Source organism: Mobula birostris, chromosome 21 (genome assembly GCF_030028105.1).
Source record: "Mobula birostris isolate sMobBir1 chromosome 21, sMobBir1.hap1, whole genome shotgun sequence".
Lineage (NCBI taxonomy): Eukaryota > Metazoa > Chordata > Chondrichthyes > Myliobatiformes > Myliobatidae > Mobula > Mobula birostris.
The window spans coordinates 31,470,646-31,489,485 of record NC_092390.1 but is presented as its reverse complement, the minus strand read 5'-3'; the positions used below and the strand labels follow the sequence as shown (position 1 = coordinate 31,489,485).

The 18,840-nt window shown below is 43.0% G+C and overlaps 1 protein-coding gene across 8 annotated transcripts in view; it reads left to right on the top strand.

The window, feature by feature from the left end:
* LOC140185698 (cGMP-dependent protein kinase 1) overlaps window positions 1-18,840 on the top strand; it is an 815,177-nt gene that overhangs the window by 742,808 nt on the left and 53,529 nt on the right. For all 8 annotated transcript variants that reach the window (XM_072239236.1, XM_072239235.1, XM_072239233.1 and 5 more), the window contains one exon: window positions 13,542-13,681. In XM_072239236.1, the coding sequence (XP_072095337.1) occupies window positions 13,542-13,681 (140 nt within the window). The remainder of the gene's footprint in view (window positions 1-13,541; window positions 13,682-18,840) is intronic.

Here is an 18,840-nt window from a genome sequence, read left to right as displayed (position 1 = left end):
AATGTTCTTAGAACATAGAAAACCTACAGCACAATACAGGCCCTTCGGCCCACAAAGTTGTGCTGAACATGTCCCTACCTTAGAAATTACTAGGCTTACATATAGCCCTCTATTTTACTAAGTTCCATGTACCTATCTGAATGTCTTTTAAAAGACCCTATCATATCCACCTCCACCACTGTTGCCAGCAACCCATTCCACGCACTCACCACTTGCTGCGTAACAAACTTACCCCTGACATCTCCTCTGTACCTACTCCCCGGCACCTTAATCCTGTGTACTCTTGTGGAAACAAATTCAGCCCTGGGAAAAAGCCTCTGACTATCCACACAATCAACGCCTCTCATCATCTTATGCACCTCTATCAGGTCACCTCTCATCTTCCGTCGCTCCAAGGAGAAAAGGCTGAGTTCACTCAACCTATTCTCATAAAGCATGCTCCCCAATCCAGGCAACATCCTTGTAAATCTCCTCTGCACCCTTTCTACGGCTTCTACATCCTTCCTGTAGTGAGGCGACCAGAACTGAGCACAGTACTCCAAGTGGGGTTTGACCAGGGTCCTATATAGCTGCAACATTACCTCTTGGTTCCTAAATTTAATTCCATGATTGATGAGGGCCAATACACCATATGCCTTCTTAACCACAGAGTCAACCTGCACAGCTGCTTTGAGCGTTCTATGGACTCAGACCCCAAGATCCCTCTGATCCTCCACACTGCCAAGAGTCTTACCATTAATACTGTATTCTGCCATCATATTTGACCTTCCAAAATGAACCACCTCACACTTATCTGGGTTGAACTCCATCTGCCGCTTCTCAGCCCAGTTTTGCATCCTATCAATGTCCCACTATAACCACTGTGACAGCCCTCCACACTATCCACAACATCTCCAACCTTTGTGTCATCAGCAAACTTACTAACCCATCCTTCCACTTCCTCATCCAGGTCATTTATAAAAATCACCTGGATGCGGAAGGGTCCCAGAACAGATCCCTGAGGTACACCACTGGTGACCAACCTCCGTGCAGAATATGACCTGTCTACAACCACTCTTTGCCTTCTGTGGGCAAGCCAGTTCTGGATCCACAAAGCAATGTCCCCTTGGTGCCCCAATGTCCTTTTACTTTCTCAATAAGCCTTGCATGTGGTACCTTACCAAATGCCTTGCTGAAATCCATATACATTGATATGGAAGATTTACTAGACTGATTTTTGGGATGCAGTACTGAGATATCAAGTTAATGAGACCAAATTCACAGCAGTTTAGAAGAAGTGACAGGAAACTTAGTGCAATTCTGACGGTACTTGACAGATTAAATGGAGGGGAGATGTTACTGATTCTGTAGTATCTGGCTTTTCAGATTGGAGGCCTGTGACTAGTAGTGTGCCATAGGAATTGGTGCCTGGTTGTTGGTCATATATATTAATGAGAATGTTGGTGGTATGACGTCACACCAACACATTTTGTGTAGTGGTGACCATTGAAGAAGGTTGTTTAAGGTTGCAACAGGATCTAGTTCAACTAGGAATGTGGGCATAGGAATGGCATATCCCTTTTGCCAATCAACTGTCCAGCTCTTGGCTCCATCCCTCCCCCTCCTGTCTTCTCCTATCATTTTGGATCACCCCTCCCCCTCCCACTTTCAAATCTCTTACTAGCCCTTCTTTCAGTTAGTCCTGACGAAGGGTCTCGGCCCGAAACGTCGACTGTATCTCTTCCTAGAGATGCTGCGTTCACCAGCAACCTTGATGTGTGTTGCATAGGGATGGCAGGTAGAATTTAACTCATACATGTGAATTAATGTATTTTGGAAAATTAAACTAGGGCAGTACTTATGCAATAAATGACAAGTTCTGGGAACTATTATAGAAGAGAGAGACCAAGGGGTACAAGTACAGAGTTCCCTGAAAGTGGCAAAACAGTTAGATGGGATGGTGAAGAAAGACTATGGCATGCTTGTATTTATTTACTTTATTGAGGTACAGCACGGAATAGGCCCGAACGGCCCCTCGAGCTCTGCCACCCAGCGACCCCGAATCTAACCCTGGCCTAATCACCAATTAATTACAATAACCAATCAACCCACTAACCAGTACGTCTTTGGGCTGTGGGAGGAAACAGAGCACCCAGAGAAAATGCATGATTTATGGTGAGTGGAGGAAAGTATAGGGGAGATGTCCGAGGTAAGTTTTTTTTTTACACATAGAGTGGTGGGTGTGTGGAATGTGCTGCCAGGGGTGGTGGGAGAGGCAGATACATTAGGGACATTTAAAAATTCTTAGAAGACCATATGTATGATAGGAAAATGGAGGAGTATATAGGAGGGAAGAGCAGGTTAAACGTCTGGCGTAGTGACGTGGGTCAAAGGACTTGTACTGTGCTACGATGTTCTAGGTTCTAAATTATTGTGCTGGGAAAGTGCTGGTGATTTACTTTATACTTTTTGTCGTCAAACAATTGATACTAGAGCGTATAATCATCACAGCGATATTTGATTCTGCACTTCGCGCTCCGTGGAGTACAAATCAACAGTAAATATTAAACATTTAAATTATAAATCATAAATAGAAAATAGAAAAGGGAAAGTAAGCTAATGCAAAAAAACCAAGAGGCAGGTCCGGATATTTGGAGGGTACAGCCCAGAACCGGGTCAGGATCCGTTCAGCAGTCTTATTACAGTTGGAAAGAAGTTGTTCCCAGATCTGGCCATATGAGTCTTCAAGCTCCTGAGCCTTCTCCTGGAGGGAAGAAGGACGAAAAGTGTCTTGGCTGGGTGGGTCGTGTCCTTGATTATCCTGGCAGCACTGCTCCGACAGCGTGCGGTGTAAAGTGAGTCCACGGACGGAAGATTGGTTTGTGTGATGTGCTGGGCTGTGTTCAGAACCTTCTGCAGCTTCTTCCGGTGTCGGACAGGACAACTGCCATACCAGGCTGTGATGCACCCTAGAAGAATGCTTTCTACGGTGCATCTATAAAAATTAGTAAAAATTTACTGTTTGAGCAGATTGTGAGCCCTAATGATGATGAACCTCTAACCTGCAAACAGCAGGAACAGATACAATAGTTATATCTTGCCATCTATGCCATGAGTTAAACTTTCTGCCTTGTAATTCATCAAAGGCACTGGTGAACTTCATTGTTTCCATTGAGGTAAGGACCTGTTTTGCACTGAAACAAACATCCAACATGCAACATGTGAATGAACCACGTCATCACAAACATTAACCATTTTCAGTCATTCCACTGACATTCTACTTTTTGATGCTGAGATACATCCTAGGATGCGCAGTGACACATCATCAGTGATGTGCTGTAACCTGGGGTTATTGGAGGCTTCGGGTCTTTCAGCATCAGACATTCTCACCCAGATGATCAATCGAGGGTTGATCAGGCCCTGGCTTGTGTCCCAGCACCATTGGTCCATGGGTCACACCTCTTGATCCATAACTATCTGGGGTCTCGCTCAGCAGCCTCTGTGATGATCCTGACAGCTCTTTTCTTTGCAGCCCCCATAATGCCAAGGAGAGAGTAGGTTCTGCAGATGAACTGGGAAGTCCGCTCCCTAATGCAGCATTCAAATCAGGTAGCCCTGATCTTCACAAAAAAGTCAAGATTCAGAATGCTATCCGGGATGCCAAGAGATAATACCAATCCAAAATTGAGTCCCAGACCACCACTTCTGACCCTCTCTGTCCTCGCCAGGTTGCAGTCCTCTATCTGGTTGCTGATCAGACTCACTGGTCTCTTGCAGATCTTGATACTTCCTGATGTTTCCCTTCCAAAGCCTTGACTTCAGCATTTAAGATTCAAGATTTTTAATGTCATTTCCAGTACAGAGGTGTAAAGGAAACTGAAATAATTGTTACTCCAGGTCTGATGCAGCACAAAGAAAGCACTACATAGCCTACTTCCAGATGGGAGTGGGGCAAACAGTCCGTAAGGAAGTGGGGTGGGATCCTTCATGATGTTACTGGCCTTTTTCTGGCACCGTTCTGTATACATGTCCTTGATGGCGGGTAGGCTAGTGTCGGTGATGTGTTGGGCAGATTTGAATACCTGTGGTGGGCCTTCCTGGCTGCCGCAGTGCTGTTTCAGTATCGTGCAGTGATGCAGCATGTTGGAATGCTCTTATTTTGCACATCAGTAGACTGACATGAGTTTAGATATGCACAGTCCAGCTCTCTTCAGCCTCCTCAGAAAGTAGAAGTTTTGGTGAGCTTTGCTGACTGTGTAGGATGTGTTCTGGGACCATGCGAGGTTGTGCGAGAAGTGTACTCCCAGGACTTTGTAACTACTCGCAGTTTCCACTGCTGTGCTGCCGATGTAAAGAGGGGGTGTGAGTGATGCAAGTTCTCCTGAAGTCGATAGCCATCTCCTTTGTCTTGTTGACATTGAAGAAGAGGTTATTTGCGGGGCACCAGGCCTTGAGCTCCTCGACCTCCTCTCTGTAGGCCATTTCATCATTGTTGGTGATGAGCCTCATCACTGTCGTGTCATCAGCAAACTTGCAAATGTGATTACTCTGGTGTTCTCTGTGCAGTCATGTGTGAGCAGAGTGTACAGCAGTGGACTCAGGACACAGACCTGGAGGGCACCCATGTTGAGGATGATAGGGATGCATCTTATCTGAAGTTTGTTGGTCAGGATGTCTAACACCCAGCTGCACAGTGGTGTATTTAGACCGAGGAGTAGGAGTTTGTTCATCAAGGTCTATGGGGCAATAGACTTAGTTTCCTTCTTGACCATCACACTCTTCGGCACACCAGGATCCAACCATCTTTTCAATCCCGTCCAAGTCTTCTAATCCCCATTTTGTTCCTCAAATAATGTCCTCAACCATCCTTTCTTTTTTTACCATTCTCTGCTCCCCAGATCTTGACCCTGTATCTGGCCACACGTTATACCACTAAAAGGTCTTCACCTTATTTCTGGATGTCCACCCTTAATCCAAATTTTCACCCTCAGCAGTTTACTTCTAAATGCCCCCCTTCAGAAATTCAACTTTCTATAGCAGAGTTTCCAAGCCTGGAAGTTAGTCAATTGGTCCAGTTGAAATTTGGCACAATGGCAAACAGATCATAGCTTAGGTATCTGTAAGGGAGATTATGAGCTTTAACATTTTGCTCTACTTCAGGTTTGTGATATGAGAGGGGATATTTGTGAATGCTGTAAATTTTTTGATATCTCAGCATTTGCTCTTAAACTATAATTTTGTAGTAGAGTGAACTTTAGTGTCTTGTTATTAAGGAGTGATTATTACCAAAGTTACTGTTTTACCACAGGCTAGATATTATTCAGTAAAATGGAAATATTATCCATTACATACTTGACTTCATTTTTGATAGCCCTGATGATGCATTTTATTCTTGAGTACGGTGCCAGCCATGATTTCTAGTGTAAATATCACCGTGAGACTTTAAATTGTTGCATAAAGCTTTCCCTTGCTGCGACTGAGATATTTTCATGACTCAGGTTTTAAAAATTTATTTATTTAGCCCATTATGCCCATTTCAGGAAGTCTCAAAGCATTTTATAGCTACAAAGTGTTTTATAAGTGCAGTTATTATTGTTAAAAATGCATCAGATGATTAGCTCATGACGAACTTCATGAACAATTACAATGTTTTATGATGTCTATGAGGAACTTGAACTGGCCATGCACCAGTTGCATGGGATCTCATACAGCCATCTGAAAGGATGGAGAGGGGGCTCAGATCAGTGTCTCACTTGATAGTGTAAAAGTCCCACATCCAACTGGGTGCTTTATTATACAGGTCGACATTCACTAATCCGACTACCTGTAATCTGGTTCCTTCGATAATCCGCACTGATTTCAAATTTTCCTCGCAACTGTAATTTCAAATTTTCCAGGCCACCGTACCAATCTGCTGCGCATTGTTTCGGTTGCGCTAGATCTGTTCACGTGTTGGCGCGCTCGTGTAAGCACAGACAGGCGATGCCTGCTTGTTTTCCTGCATTTATTAATACCATTTGCGTGAGGCGTGGCGGCCCAGCACCCGCCTGTCTCACCCGCCAATGGCAGGAGAGCTGGCGTGCACTGGGTTGGTCCACCTCCTTGCCCACCTGCCGGCAGTCGCGCACTGCCCTCTGGTGTCACCCTGCCGGTGCTCCGTTTGCTTCTGCCTACGACCTTAGATCAGACATGGTGACCTGCTGAATTTAAGCATATTTAAGGGGAGGAAAGGAAACTAACGAGGATTCTCTCAGTAACTGCGAGTGAAGAGGGAAGAGCCCAGCGCCGAATCACTGGCCGTCTGGTGGTCATGTGAAATGTGGCGTCTAGAAGACCTCCTTTCTCCAACTGAGAGAGAGCCTGCAGCAGTCGAACTATCGGGTGAACAATGTAGTCTTTGAGGTAACTGCAAGTCTGTGTCTTTGCTATCGCTTAGCTCACACTTGCGTGCTGGTAGTGGGTGCGTTTTATTTTTTGCCGGTGGGGAGGGGGGGATTGTTGCTCGCTGCCGCTTACACATGGGAGGGGAGCTGGGGGGGGGGGCGGACTCAGGGGTTCTAACATTTAACTGTCATTCATTCTTTGGGCACTCCTCTGTTTTCGTAGATGGTTGCGAAAGAAAAGCATTTCAGGATGTATATTGTATGCATTTCTCTGACATTAAATGAACCTTTGAATCCTTTGATATTTTAAAGTTATGATGAGGCGGTTAGCTATTGCTTAATGTGATCCTTCTGTAATTCGGCATTCTCACTAATCCGGCACTCCTCAGGTCCCAATGGTGCCGGATTACAGAAGGTCAACCTGTACTTCATAAGTTAGCATTCTGACTGAGAGAGACAGGGGATTTGACACAGCCTGTGCAAATTATAGTGAGGCTGGAAGTGCTCACCACTTTTACAGTGACTCACATTGGATGCTGTGTTGAGCAGCATGTTTGTACACATTGTATTAAATAAATGTAAAACAACTTCCACACGTATGGTTCAGCAAGTAGATGTGCCAGTTAGCTCTCCTCTTCTTACTTACTGTCCGTTATGCCGCTGGCATTTAAGGCTGCAATGAAGGTCCTCCATCTCTGTCTGTATAGAAGTATTCTTCATTGCTGTTTCTGTAACAATTGTTTTTTGACCACTCAGGGTTGTTAGCCCTGAGCCTGGAGGACCGGTGGACCACTACCACTGGCCTCTGCCCTTTGACCTGTTTGGCTTGGATGACCCTACCACGAGCCAAAGCACAGGGGCCTGATTTCAGCCAACATAGCTCTCCGGGTCATTGAGGCATGCAAGCCTCCAAACTCTACATCAAAGTCATGGTCTTAGAAACATAGAAACATAGAAAATAGGTGCAGGAGTAGGCCATTCGGCCCTTCGAGCCTGCACCGCCATTTATTATGATCATGGCTGATCATCCAACTCAGAACCCCGCCCCAGCCTTCCCTCCATACCCCCTGACCCCCGTAGCCACAAGGGCCATATCTAACTCCCTCTTAAATATAGCCAATGTACTGGCCTCAACTGCTTCCTGTGGCAGAGAATTCCACAGATTCACCACTCTCTGAGTGAAGAAGTTTTTCCTAATCTTGGTCCTAAAAGGCTTCCCTTTATCCTCAAACTGTGACCCCTCGTTCTGGACTTCCCCAACATCGGGAACAATCTTCCTGCATCTAGCCTGTCCAATCCCTTTAGGATTTTATACGTTTCAATCAGATCCCCCCTCAATCTTCTAAATTCCAACGAGTACAAGTCCAGTTCATCCAGTCTTCCTTCATATGAAAGTCCTGCCATCCCAGGAATCAATCTGGTGAACCTTCTTTGTACTCCCTCTATGGCAAGGATGTCTTTCCTCAGATTAGGGGACCAAAACTGCACACAATACTCCAGGTGTGGTCTCACCAAGGCCTTGTACAACTGCAGTAGTACCTCCCTGCTCCTGTACTCAAATCCTCTCGCTATAAATGCCAGCATACCATTCGCCTTTTTCACCGCCTGCTGTACCTGCATGCCCACTTTCAATGACTGGTGTATAATGACACCCAGGTCTCGTTGCACCTCCCCTTTTCCTAATCGGCCACCATTCAGATAATAATCTGTTTTCCTATTTTTGCTACCAAAGTGGATAACTTCACATTTATCCACATTAAATTGCATCTGCCATGAATTTGCCCACTCACCCAACCTATCCAAGTCACTCTTCATCCTCTTAGCATCCTCCTCACAGCTAACACTGCCACCCAGCTTTGTGTCATCCGCAAACTTGGAGATGCTGCATTTAATTCCCTCATCCAAGTCATTAATATATATTGTAAACAACTGGGGTCCAGCCCTGAGCCTTGCGGTACCCCACTAGTCACCGCCTGCCATTCTGAAAAGGTCCCGTTTATTCCCACTCTTTGCTTCCTGTCTGCTAACCAATTCTCCATCCACATCAATACCTTACCCCCAATACCATGTGCTTTAAGTTTGCACACTAATCTCCGGTGTGGGACCTTGTCAAAAGCCTTTTGAAAATCCAAATATACCACATCCACTGGTTCTCCCCTATCCACTCTACTAGTTACATCCTCAAAAAATTCAATGAGATTCGTCAGACATGATTTTCCCTTCACAAATCCATGCTGACTTTGTCCGATGACTTCACCGCTTTCCAAATGTGCTGTTATCACATCTTTGATAACTGACTCCAGCAGTTTCCCCACCACTGACGTTAGGCTAACCGTTCTATAATTCCCCGGTTTCTCTCTCCCTCCTTTTTTAAAAAGTGGGGTTACATTAGCCACCCTCCAATCCTCAGGAATTAGTCCAGAATCTAACGAATTTTGAAAAATTATCACTAATGCATCCATTATTTCTTGGGCTACTTCCTTAAGCACTCTAGGATGCAGATCATCTGGCCCTGGGAATTTATCTGCCTTCAATCACTTCAATTTACCTAACACCACTTCCCTACTAACAAGTATTTCGCTCAGTTCCTCCATCTCACTGGACCCTCTGTCCCCTACTATTTCTGGAAGATTATTTATGTCCTCCTTAGTGAAGACAGAACCAAAGTAATTATTCAATTGGTCTGCCATGTCCTTGCTCCCCATAATCAATTCACCTGTTTCTGTCTGTAGGGGACCTACATTTGTCTTTACCAGTCTTTTCCTTTTTACATATCTATAAAAGCTTTTACAGTCAGTTTTTATGTTCCCTGCCAGTTTTCTCTCATAATCTTTTTTCCCCTTCCTAATTAAGCCCTTTGTCCTCCTCTGCTGAACTCTGAATTTCTCCCAGTCCTCAGGTGAGCCACTTTCTCTGGCTAATTTGTATGCTGCTTCTTTGGAATTGATACTATCCCTAATTTCTCTTGTCAGCCATGGGTGCACTACCTTCCTTGATTTATTCTTTTGCCAAACTGGGATGAACAATTGTTGTAGTTCATCCATGCAACCTTTAAATGCTTGCCATTGCATATCCACCGTCAATCCTTTAAGTGTCATTTGCCAGTCTATCTTAGCTAATTCACGTCTCGTACCTTCAAAGTTACCCCTCTTTAAGTTCAGAACCTTTGTTTCTGAATTAACTATGTCACTCTCCATCTTAATGAAGAATTCCACCATATTATGGTCACTCTTACCCAAAGGGCCTCTCACGACAAGATTGCTAATTAACCCTTCCTCATTGCTCAAAACCCAGTCCAGAATAGCCTGCTCTCTAGTTGGTTCCTCAACATGTTGGTTCAAAAAACCATCCCGCATACATTCCAAGAAATCCTCCTCCTCAGCACCTTTACCAATTTGGTTCACCCAATCTACATGTAGATTGAAGTCATCCATTATAACTGCTGTTCCTTTATTGCACACATTTCTAATTTCCTGTTTAATACCATCTCCGACCTCACTACTACTGTTAGGTGGCCTGTACACAACTCCTACCAGCGTCTTCTGCCCCTTAGTGTTACGCAGCTCTACCCATATCGATTCCACATCTTCCCGGCTTATGTCCTTCCTTTCTATTGCATTAGTCTCTTCTTTAACCGGCAGCGCCACCCCACCTCCCCTCCCTTCATGTCTATCCCTCCTGAATATTGAATATACCTGAACGTTGAGCTCCCACCCTTGGTCACCCTGGAGCCATGTCTCTGTGATCCCAACTATATCATAATCATTAATAACAATCTGCACTTTCAATTCATCCACCTTATTACGAATGCTCCTTGCATTGACACACAAAGCCTTCAGGCGCTCTTTTACAACTCTCTTAGCCCTTATACAATTATGTTGAAAAGTGGCCCTTTTTAATGCTTGCCCTGGATTTGTCGGCCTGCCACTTTTACTCTTCTCCTTAGTACTTTTTGCTTCTACCCTCACTTTACACCCGTCTGTCTCTCTGCACTGGTTCCCATCCCCCTGTTGTGAACTAACCTCCTCACGCCTAGCCTCTTTAATTTGATTCCCACCCCCCAACCATTCTAGTTTAAAGTCACCTCAGTAGCCCTCGCTAATCTCCCTGCCAGGATATTGGTCCCCCTAGGATTCAAGTGTAACCCGTCCTTTTTGTACAGGTCATGCCTGCGCCAAAAGAGGTCCCAATGATCCAAAAACTTGAATCCCTGCCCCCTGCTCCAATCCCTCAGCCACGCATTTATCCTCCACCTCATCGCATTCCTACTCTCACTGTCGCGTGGCACAGGCAGTAATCCTGAGATTACTACCTTTGCGGTCCTTTTTCTCAACTCCCTTCCTAGCTCCCTATATTCTCCTTTCAGGACCTCATCCCTTTTCCTACCTGTGTCATTGGTACCTATATGTACCACGACCTCTGGCTCCTCACCCTCCCACTTCAGGATATCTTGGACACGATCAGAAATATCCCGGACCCTGGCACCAGGGAGGCAGACTACCATCCGGGTCTCTGGACTTCTTGGAGGCTTCCTTCCCTGTGTCCTACATTATGACATTGTCTAGACAAGAGAGGCAGCATTGAAATCCACATAAGTGGGAAAAGTTATTGTGCTTGTCCACTAGTTATCACGAGGCAGAGATTTTGAGAACATTTGTACAGTATCTCCAGCTTGGAAGGAAGAAATTGCATGAAAATTCATTTCCCAGTCAGCTCAGCATTGATGGACAATGTTCTCGATCTACTCAAATGTTGCAAGAAGTATCAGATTTCACAGAAGATGTCCTTATTGGATCATAAGCATGCTCACCAGCTGCAGGTATGAGAATTACTCCCTAAATACCTGGTGTGGATGCAGCTTCCTTCTGAGAACCCAGCACCCCTTCCTCCTCCTCCTTGTCCATCTTCCATCTGCTCCCCAATTTCCATTCAGCAGCTTTAGGAGAGTAGACAGACTTTGCACAAGTGTCTGTGAAGCACCTCCATGAACTGAGGACATCAGGTTCCACAGTAAGTCTGGCCAAAGCATTCACTCTGGTTAAGTTCACCTTGACAGGGAAACCATCTTGATCCACTTTGGAGTGGCAATCAAATCATGCTACAATTGATTTTGATTAACTATTGAACTCTACTTCTTCTGTGGGAAGGGTAATTGTTTCCTTTTGGTGTTCTTCAATTTAACATGTCCTCCCTTACCCCTCCATATTTTCATCCTTTCATTTAGTACATGGTTTCACAGAGTCTTCAGATTCACAAATATACAGTGAAATGCATTTTTTGCATTAACAACCAACATACCTAAAGATGTGCTGGGTGCAGTCCACAACTATCGCAACACATTCCAGCACCAAAATTGCATGTCCATAATGTTCAGCAAAACAACACTAAACATAACAAAAGAGAACATAACAACCAATAAAACAACAAACAAAACAAGCCTTTTTCCCCTTTTATATCCCCCCCCCCCACCCATCCAGACACACGGACTGTCCTCCAACTTCAGAACAGGCCTCTGGACCTCCAGCATCCAGTCTCCAGGCTTCGGCTATTGGGTATCAACTTCCAGACTTCCGATCAACCTTTGGGCTCCAACCTTCGGTATCAATCCTTTGACTAGTCAATGACAAGATCCCATACTGCGGGTACGCCTACCCACCAGCCCTCATGCCTCTTAGGACTCACCGACCCGGGAAGCCTGACATCCACGGATATCCTTTGGCAGCCATCCATGTTGCTGGCCTTTGAGTGCAGAGGCCTAGACTACAACTTGGCCTGTAATTCCATAACATCCCTTGGATGTGGCTACACCTGTAGTGCTGCACATGGTAACTAACCAAGTTAAGACAAAGACTGCCCCATGAGAAGCATTATTTCTATAGCTCATTGTGGTTGAGGATGCTCATTTAGCATTGACCATCAGCTTTGCATCCAAGGACAGCTCAGAGGCTGTGCTTGTGCATGTTAAAGCCAGAAATATTCTCACTGCTCCCACTTCACTACAGTAATTTTGATTTATATTTATCAAAAATCCTGCTTGTATCAGACTTTATCAGCTCTGAGGAAAATCTCAGTGGTCTTGTTTATTGACCGTACTGTGGCTATACTATAAAACCAAAGGACATTTATGGAAAAAAAATCATCCAGCTAATTATTAGTCATCACATCCAGAATGAAAAAGCTTCACATTTTTGCGAATTCAAGCTGTCAGGCCTGAAAACTGCTTAATATACTTATATAAATGTGCCCTACTTTAATTGGTTTAAAACACATTTTCGGATTGTGAGAATAGAGGAGAATATAATCTTAGAAGAATAAATCAGCCGCTTAAAAATAAAATGAATAGAAATTCCTCTTATAGGGTTGTAAATCATTGTAATTCTCAACCTCGGAGAGCTGCGGAGGCAGTATCATTATGTATATTAAGGCTAAATTTGATAGATTTTTAAACTTATATGGAATTAAGTATGTTCTAAGCTACATGCTTCACATTTTCAGGAACATTCCTTCCGACATCAACTGAAATTTGTCTTTATGGCTAAGGGCCCTAAGCACTAGAGATCTGCCTTCTTTGCATTTGTTCCTGAGCTTCAATCAGACCAGTGCTCCAGCACTTGAATCAATGATTCAAATTTGCCTTTCATGGCCTTTGCAGAATCTTCTGAAGCAGCTTCTAACCAGTGAGAAGCATCTGAAGTGGATCCTCTACTCTAATGTAGAAAACATCATGGCAAGGATACTGGGGAACATTTTTCCAATTTGATGGAACAGATTGATCCCTAATCCAATAGGTTGCAGTGCTTCAATGGAACTATAATCTAGTATTTTGTGTCCTAGTTCTCCCGAGCAGAGACCAGCATAATCCCTGTGGGCTACAGCCAACACTGTAAACTAAATACACAGGATTGGAGTCTGTGCAAAAAATTAACACCATGAGGTTGATCCCATGGTAGAAATGGATGAACTTATGATTCCAATATAAAAAATGATGTGGGCCTTGTCCTTAACTATGCAAGTTAAATTCTGTTTTAATTCATTGCAGATTATTTGATCGGGTGTTGCAGTGAATTTACTTGGAAGAGTAAGGACAGTGAACATCACAATAAAAACAAAACAAATAAGGGCAGACAGTGATGTGTCAAAGTGATTTTCACAAAAATAAGGCTCCTTTGTTCTTCATAGGTTCAGTTGAAGAGTGAGGAGTCCAAAACCTTTGCAATGAAGATCCTGAAAAAGCGGCACATCGTAGACACACGGCAGCAGGAGCACATACGATCAGAAAAACAAATCATGCAGGAAGCTCATTCAGACTTCATTGTGAGGTAAGATCACAGTGAGTAACAACATGGGACCGAGAAGGACTCAAAAAGGAAAGCAATCGGACAGTTGAAAATTAATGCTTCTCATTATGGACTGAATCATCCTGTGTGATAAAAATGTCATCGCAGGCCAGCTTAGGTTGTTGCCCTGATAATAAACAAGTCCACTGGGGTAGTTGGAACCCAGTGTCTGCGAATCCTGGATGCCAAAGTAACTGGCCTGTCCTGGGGTTAGAGATCTGTGTATGTGTGCGGGTGGGTCAGAGGTAGGGAAGAACAGTGCTTGTTTCCCTGTTGCTGTATTGTTGTTTATTGTGTTCTGTGTTGTTCTGCCGAGCATTGCAGGCATACTATGTTGTTGCCAAAATCCTTAGGTGTGCCCAGCACATCTTTAGGTGTACCAGTTGTTAAAGCAAATGACACATTTCACTGTATGTTTCCATGTACATGTGATAAACAAATCTGAATCTGATGTCATCTATATCCTCTGTTATATCATTTACCCTGATTTCTCTCAAACACAATGCATTTATACGGTTTCCTCACATCTTCTCACTCTTCCTCACATCAGTTCTATTTCTATATTGTGCCACATTTTTCCTTGAATCAGTCTTACTTTCTCTCCAATACAATCTGTCTATTCTAATTCTTTATGCAGACTAATTAGAGAAATGCCTTCAACAACTTGAGTATTTGAGGAAGGTGGCAAATATGTTTTTAAGGGGAAGCTGGATGACACACACAGAAAAATATTATTGCAAGGTATTGTAAGGTCGGACCATACTTCTGTGGAATTTAAATGTGAATTCTGAGACAAGTGATGTTAATACAATGACATCAATTTTGCTGTAGTGCCATTTAAGCATTTGCTTCATCAAGTCACATGGTTTAGTCTGCTGATCATACCAACTACAGGTAAAAGAGGGATGAAAATTTTAGTCGTGTGGAACTGTGTATATATTTAGAGCTGTGGTATAGAGAAATGTAGCACAGAAACGGGCCCTTTAGCCAACCAAGTCCATCATTTAGACTAATCCAACATTAATCACATTTGTCTCTTCCCACATTCACATCAACTTTCCCTAGATTCTGAGCACTTTCCTACGCACCAAAGGTAATTTATAGTGGCCAATTAACCTACTAATCTGCACTTTCTTGGAAAGTGGAAGAACAGGGCACCCAGAGGAAGCCAGTGTGGTCACAGGGAATACATAAAAAAGTCCACATAGACCGTACCCAAGATCAGGATTGTATTTGTCACTGTGAGGCAATGACACAACTAACTACACAACTCTGCAACCTATTTTTTATTAATCAATTCCCATAAATTGAAAACCATTGACAATTTATGAAAACTCAGGAATTAAAATATCCCAAAGTTTCAAACTCCCAAACAGTGCTCCGTGTTAAAGTCAATCTCACAGAAGCTCTAAGGAATAATTATTACTTACTTAAAATATAATTTCTGAGTGGAATTTTTAGAATATACAGTAACTACTCATGGACATTTGAAGATATCTCTGGAATATTGACATGCAGAATCAAAGTTAGAATGAGTGTGTAATGATGATCAGGTAGACTTTCTGTAGAAGAATCTCTGGAGGTACAAGGTTCTGCTTCCATTTAGGTGTATGGATTTTTGAGTCTAGGTGAGGAATATTCTTGTGCAGTTGGAAAATACTTTAAACATGCATAGCTCTGGAAGTGTAACATTTACACCCCCCCCCCCATCCCCCCAGGGGCACATATTATCCTAACTCAGAATTCTGGGAAACACCAACTACACAAGAACCATACAACTTTAAAGACGTCCACCACCATCATCTTGGGGCAGCTCAGACTGTGAGCTGAGGATGCAGCTTTGGCTATTATCATACATTCTTAGACCATCTGAAGCAGGATATCAATATCTAAACACAAGAGATTCTGCTGACTCTGGAAATCTAGAGTGACACAGAAAAAATGCTGGAAGAACTCAGCGGGCCGGGCAGTATCTATGGAAAGGAATAGAGTTGATTTTTCAGGATGAGACATGTGGACTCTTTATTCATTAACATAGATGCAACATGACCTGCTGAGTTCTTCCAACATTTTTTGTGTGTTACTCTGAATATCTAACATATGTGACTTATTAATCATTATCTGGAACTATCTATCTTTCGAGGAGATAACTTTAAACTTGAGATAAGGGGAAGTAATGTGATTATCAGGTACATTGTGCAGTTCACATAAACAAGTTTAAGAAAACTTCACCTTGCATCATATCGGGTACGTGACCATACAGATAAGTGGAAGGTCTTTTGTTCTACAGAAAATGCCAAATCAAGGAGAACGAAAACAGTAGCAATTGTGCACTTAAAGTCTCAACTATATGCTTGAACGTTGAATTTGTATCTAAAGTTTTCTGAGCATTCTAAGGCAAATTATATGCCAACCTCCTGTAATAGTAGACAGGAATCCAAGATGCAATTTAAATTCAATGGAGGCAATTTATTTTGAAGACATTAATTACAACACTACTTTTGTATATAAATAACACATACAAAAATGACACTTGCGTTGAGACTTCAGAAATGGAATGATTTTCAGTCGATGTTACAATGGTGATGTTTTTCTGCACTTTTACTGTTAGGTATGAGATTTGAAATCCATTATATTTTTTAGTAAGTAATGATGTCAACATTCTATAAGCAAGAAGTAAGAAAAGGGAGAATGGAGTGAACAGGATAGCTTCCCTGGGAGATGACGTGGACGCATTGGGCTGAATAGCCTCCCATGTTGTCATCATCATCATCATATTGTCCAATTTGCTGCTGGCATTTAGAACAATAATGAAGGTTGTCAACCTCTGTCTGACCTTGGCCATCTTCTTTACTGTGCCCCAGGTATGGTTCAAGGTCACTACTGTTAGCCATGCAAGTTCTGGGTGGAAACTCAGGAATACCATTGCACATAGAAGTAGAAAGATTCTTCATTGCTGTTTCTGTAAATATTTTTTTGACCAGCCAGGGTTGTTAGCCCTGAGTTGAACCTCTGAACCTGGAGGGACCGTTGGACCACTCTTAGTCTGGCCCCTACCCTTTGATCTGTTTGGCATAGGTGATCCTACCAAGAGCCAAAACACAAGGCCCAGACTCCAGCCACCATAGCTCTCCAGGTCATTGAGGCAAGCCTCCAAACCCTCTGACAAGGTTGTGGTCCTCTTGGAGGTCCCATGTTATCATAAGCTCAAAAATGCTTGGCTGTAAGATGCTGAAGGAGAGGATGCTTTAGGTAATTGAAGCTTTATGATCACTTCTGGGGCAGGTAATTCCTGTACCAGTTAAATGGGATGACAGATCAGCAGGAGGGAGACCAATTATCTTTGAAGTGTGGAGGGGGAAGATATTATTAGATTTTTGGAGAGGGTTTGAACCATGTTGACATGGAAATGGCAACCTGGAGGAGAGAATTAATGTGGCTGGGGTGTGGTGCTGGTGACAAAGCTGGAAGATAGAAAAGAAATAATCAAGACAGTTAGGGACGAAAAACAAAAGTAAGCAGTAAATAAGATGAGAGTATAGGAAAAGACCATGTTTAAAGTCACCGTATGTAAATGCACATCACATTCTTAAGAAGGTGAACTAGCGGCGTGAATGGATATGATCAAATGGCCATTATAGAAACGTGACTATCGGATGTTCTCGTGTGGGAACTAAATATTTAAAAATATTTGGCATTTAGGAAGTATAGGCAAAAAGGAAAAAGCATTATTAAGAAGGGATATTTAGTTAGAAAGGGTTTTGACTCAGTAGATAGTGTAAAATTAGAATCGGTTTGGATGGTGTCAGGAGCAGTTATAAAGTTTTGAATGTCAGGTGTGATGGTGTAAATAAGGAAATTAGAGGCAGTATATTCATTAAATGAGACAATTAGATCAACATATAAACTGGATTACTAGATCTGTGTACTGAGGACCTAACTGAAGATCAGGCTACAGTGTTTTCGATCAAGCACTGTGCAGGGAAAATTGATTGATTACAACCTTGCTGTAATAGGCAACGTTAAGAAAGAAGGTGGCAGGATTATAGATTTCCCAAAGGTGAAGCAATTCAATCAGAAACCAAGGTTTCAACCTAAACAAAAGGAAGTACACTGAGTGGCCACTTTATTAGGTACCTCCTCTACCTAATAAAGTGAGTGTATGTTTGTGGTCTTCTGCTACTGTAGCTCACTCACTTCTAGGTTCTATGTGTTGTTTGTTCAGAGATGTTCTTCTGCATGTCACTGATGTAACACATGGTTATTTGAGTTACTGTCGCTTCTCTGTCAGCTTGAACCAGTCTGGCCATTCTCCTTGGATCTCTATTATTTCCGCACCATTCTCTGTAAGCTCTAGAGACTGTTGTGCATGAAAATTCCAGGAGATCAGCAGTTTCTGAGGTACTCAAACCATCTGGTCTGGTACCAACAATGTCAAAGTTCCTGAGATCACGTTTCGTCCCCATTCTGATGTTTGGCCTGAACAGCAATGGTACGCCACGGTAGAGTAGGGTCAGCGCAACGCTGTTACAGTGCAGGGCGTTCGAGAGTTCTGAGTTCAATTCGGCGCCATCTGTCTGCAAGGAGTTTTACGTTCTCCCCATGAACCGCATGGGTTTCCTCATGATGGTCTGGTTTCACCCCACAGTTCAAAGACATATCAGTCAGTAGATGAATTGGTCATTATGAATTGTCCTGTAAATAGGTTAGTGTTAACTAGGTGGGTTGCTGGGCAGTGCGGCTTACTGAGCCGGAAGGGCCTGTTCCACTCTGTACTTCTAAATAAATAAATAAACAATGGAACTTTCTGACCATGTCTGCATGCTTTTATGCTTGGGTTGTTGGCACATGATTGGCTGATTAGATCATTAACCAGCAAGTGCATGGGTGTACCTAATAAAGTGGTCACTGATTTGGAAGCCAGAGCAGCTAATGAAAATTGGAAAGTTACACTAAAGGGTAGGACAATGGGTAAGCAGTGTCTAGCATTTTGAAGTAGTATGATTTACAGCAAATATGTATCTTAATTACAATGCACATTCCTCTTAACTGATGAGCAATCCACTTCATCAATCGTTTGAAGTTACAAACTGATGAAATGTGAAACTGATTTTTTTTTAGGAACTGGTTCTGCAAATAAA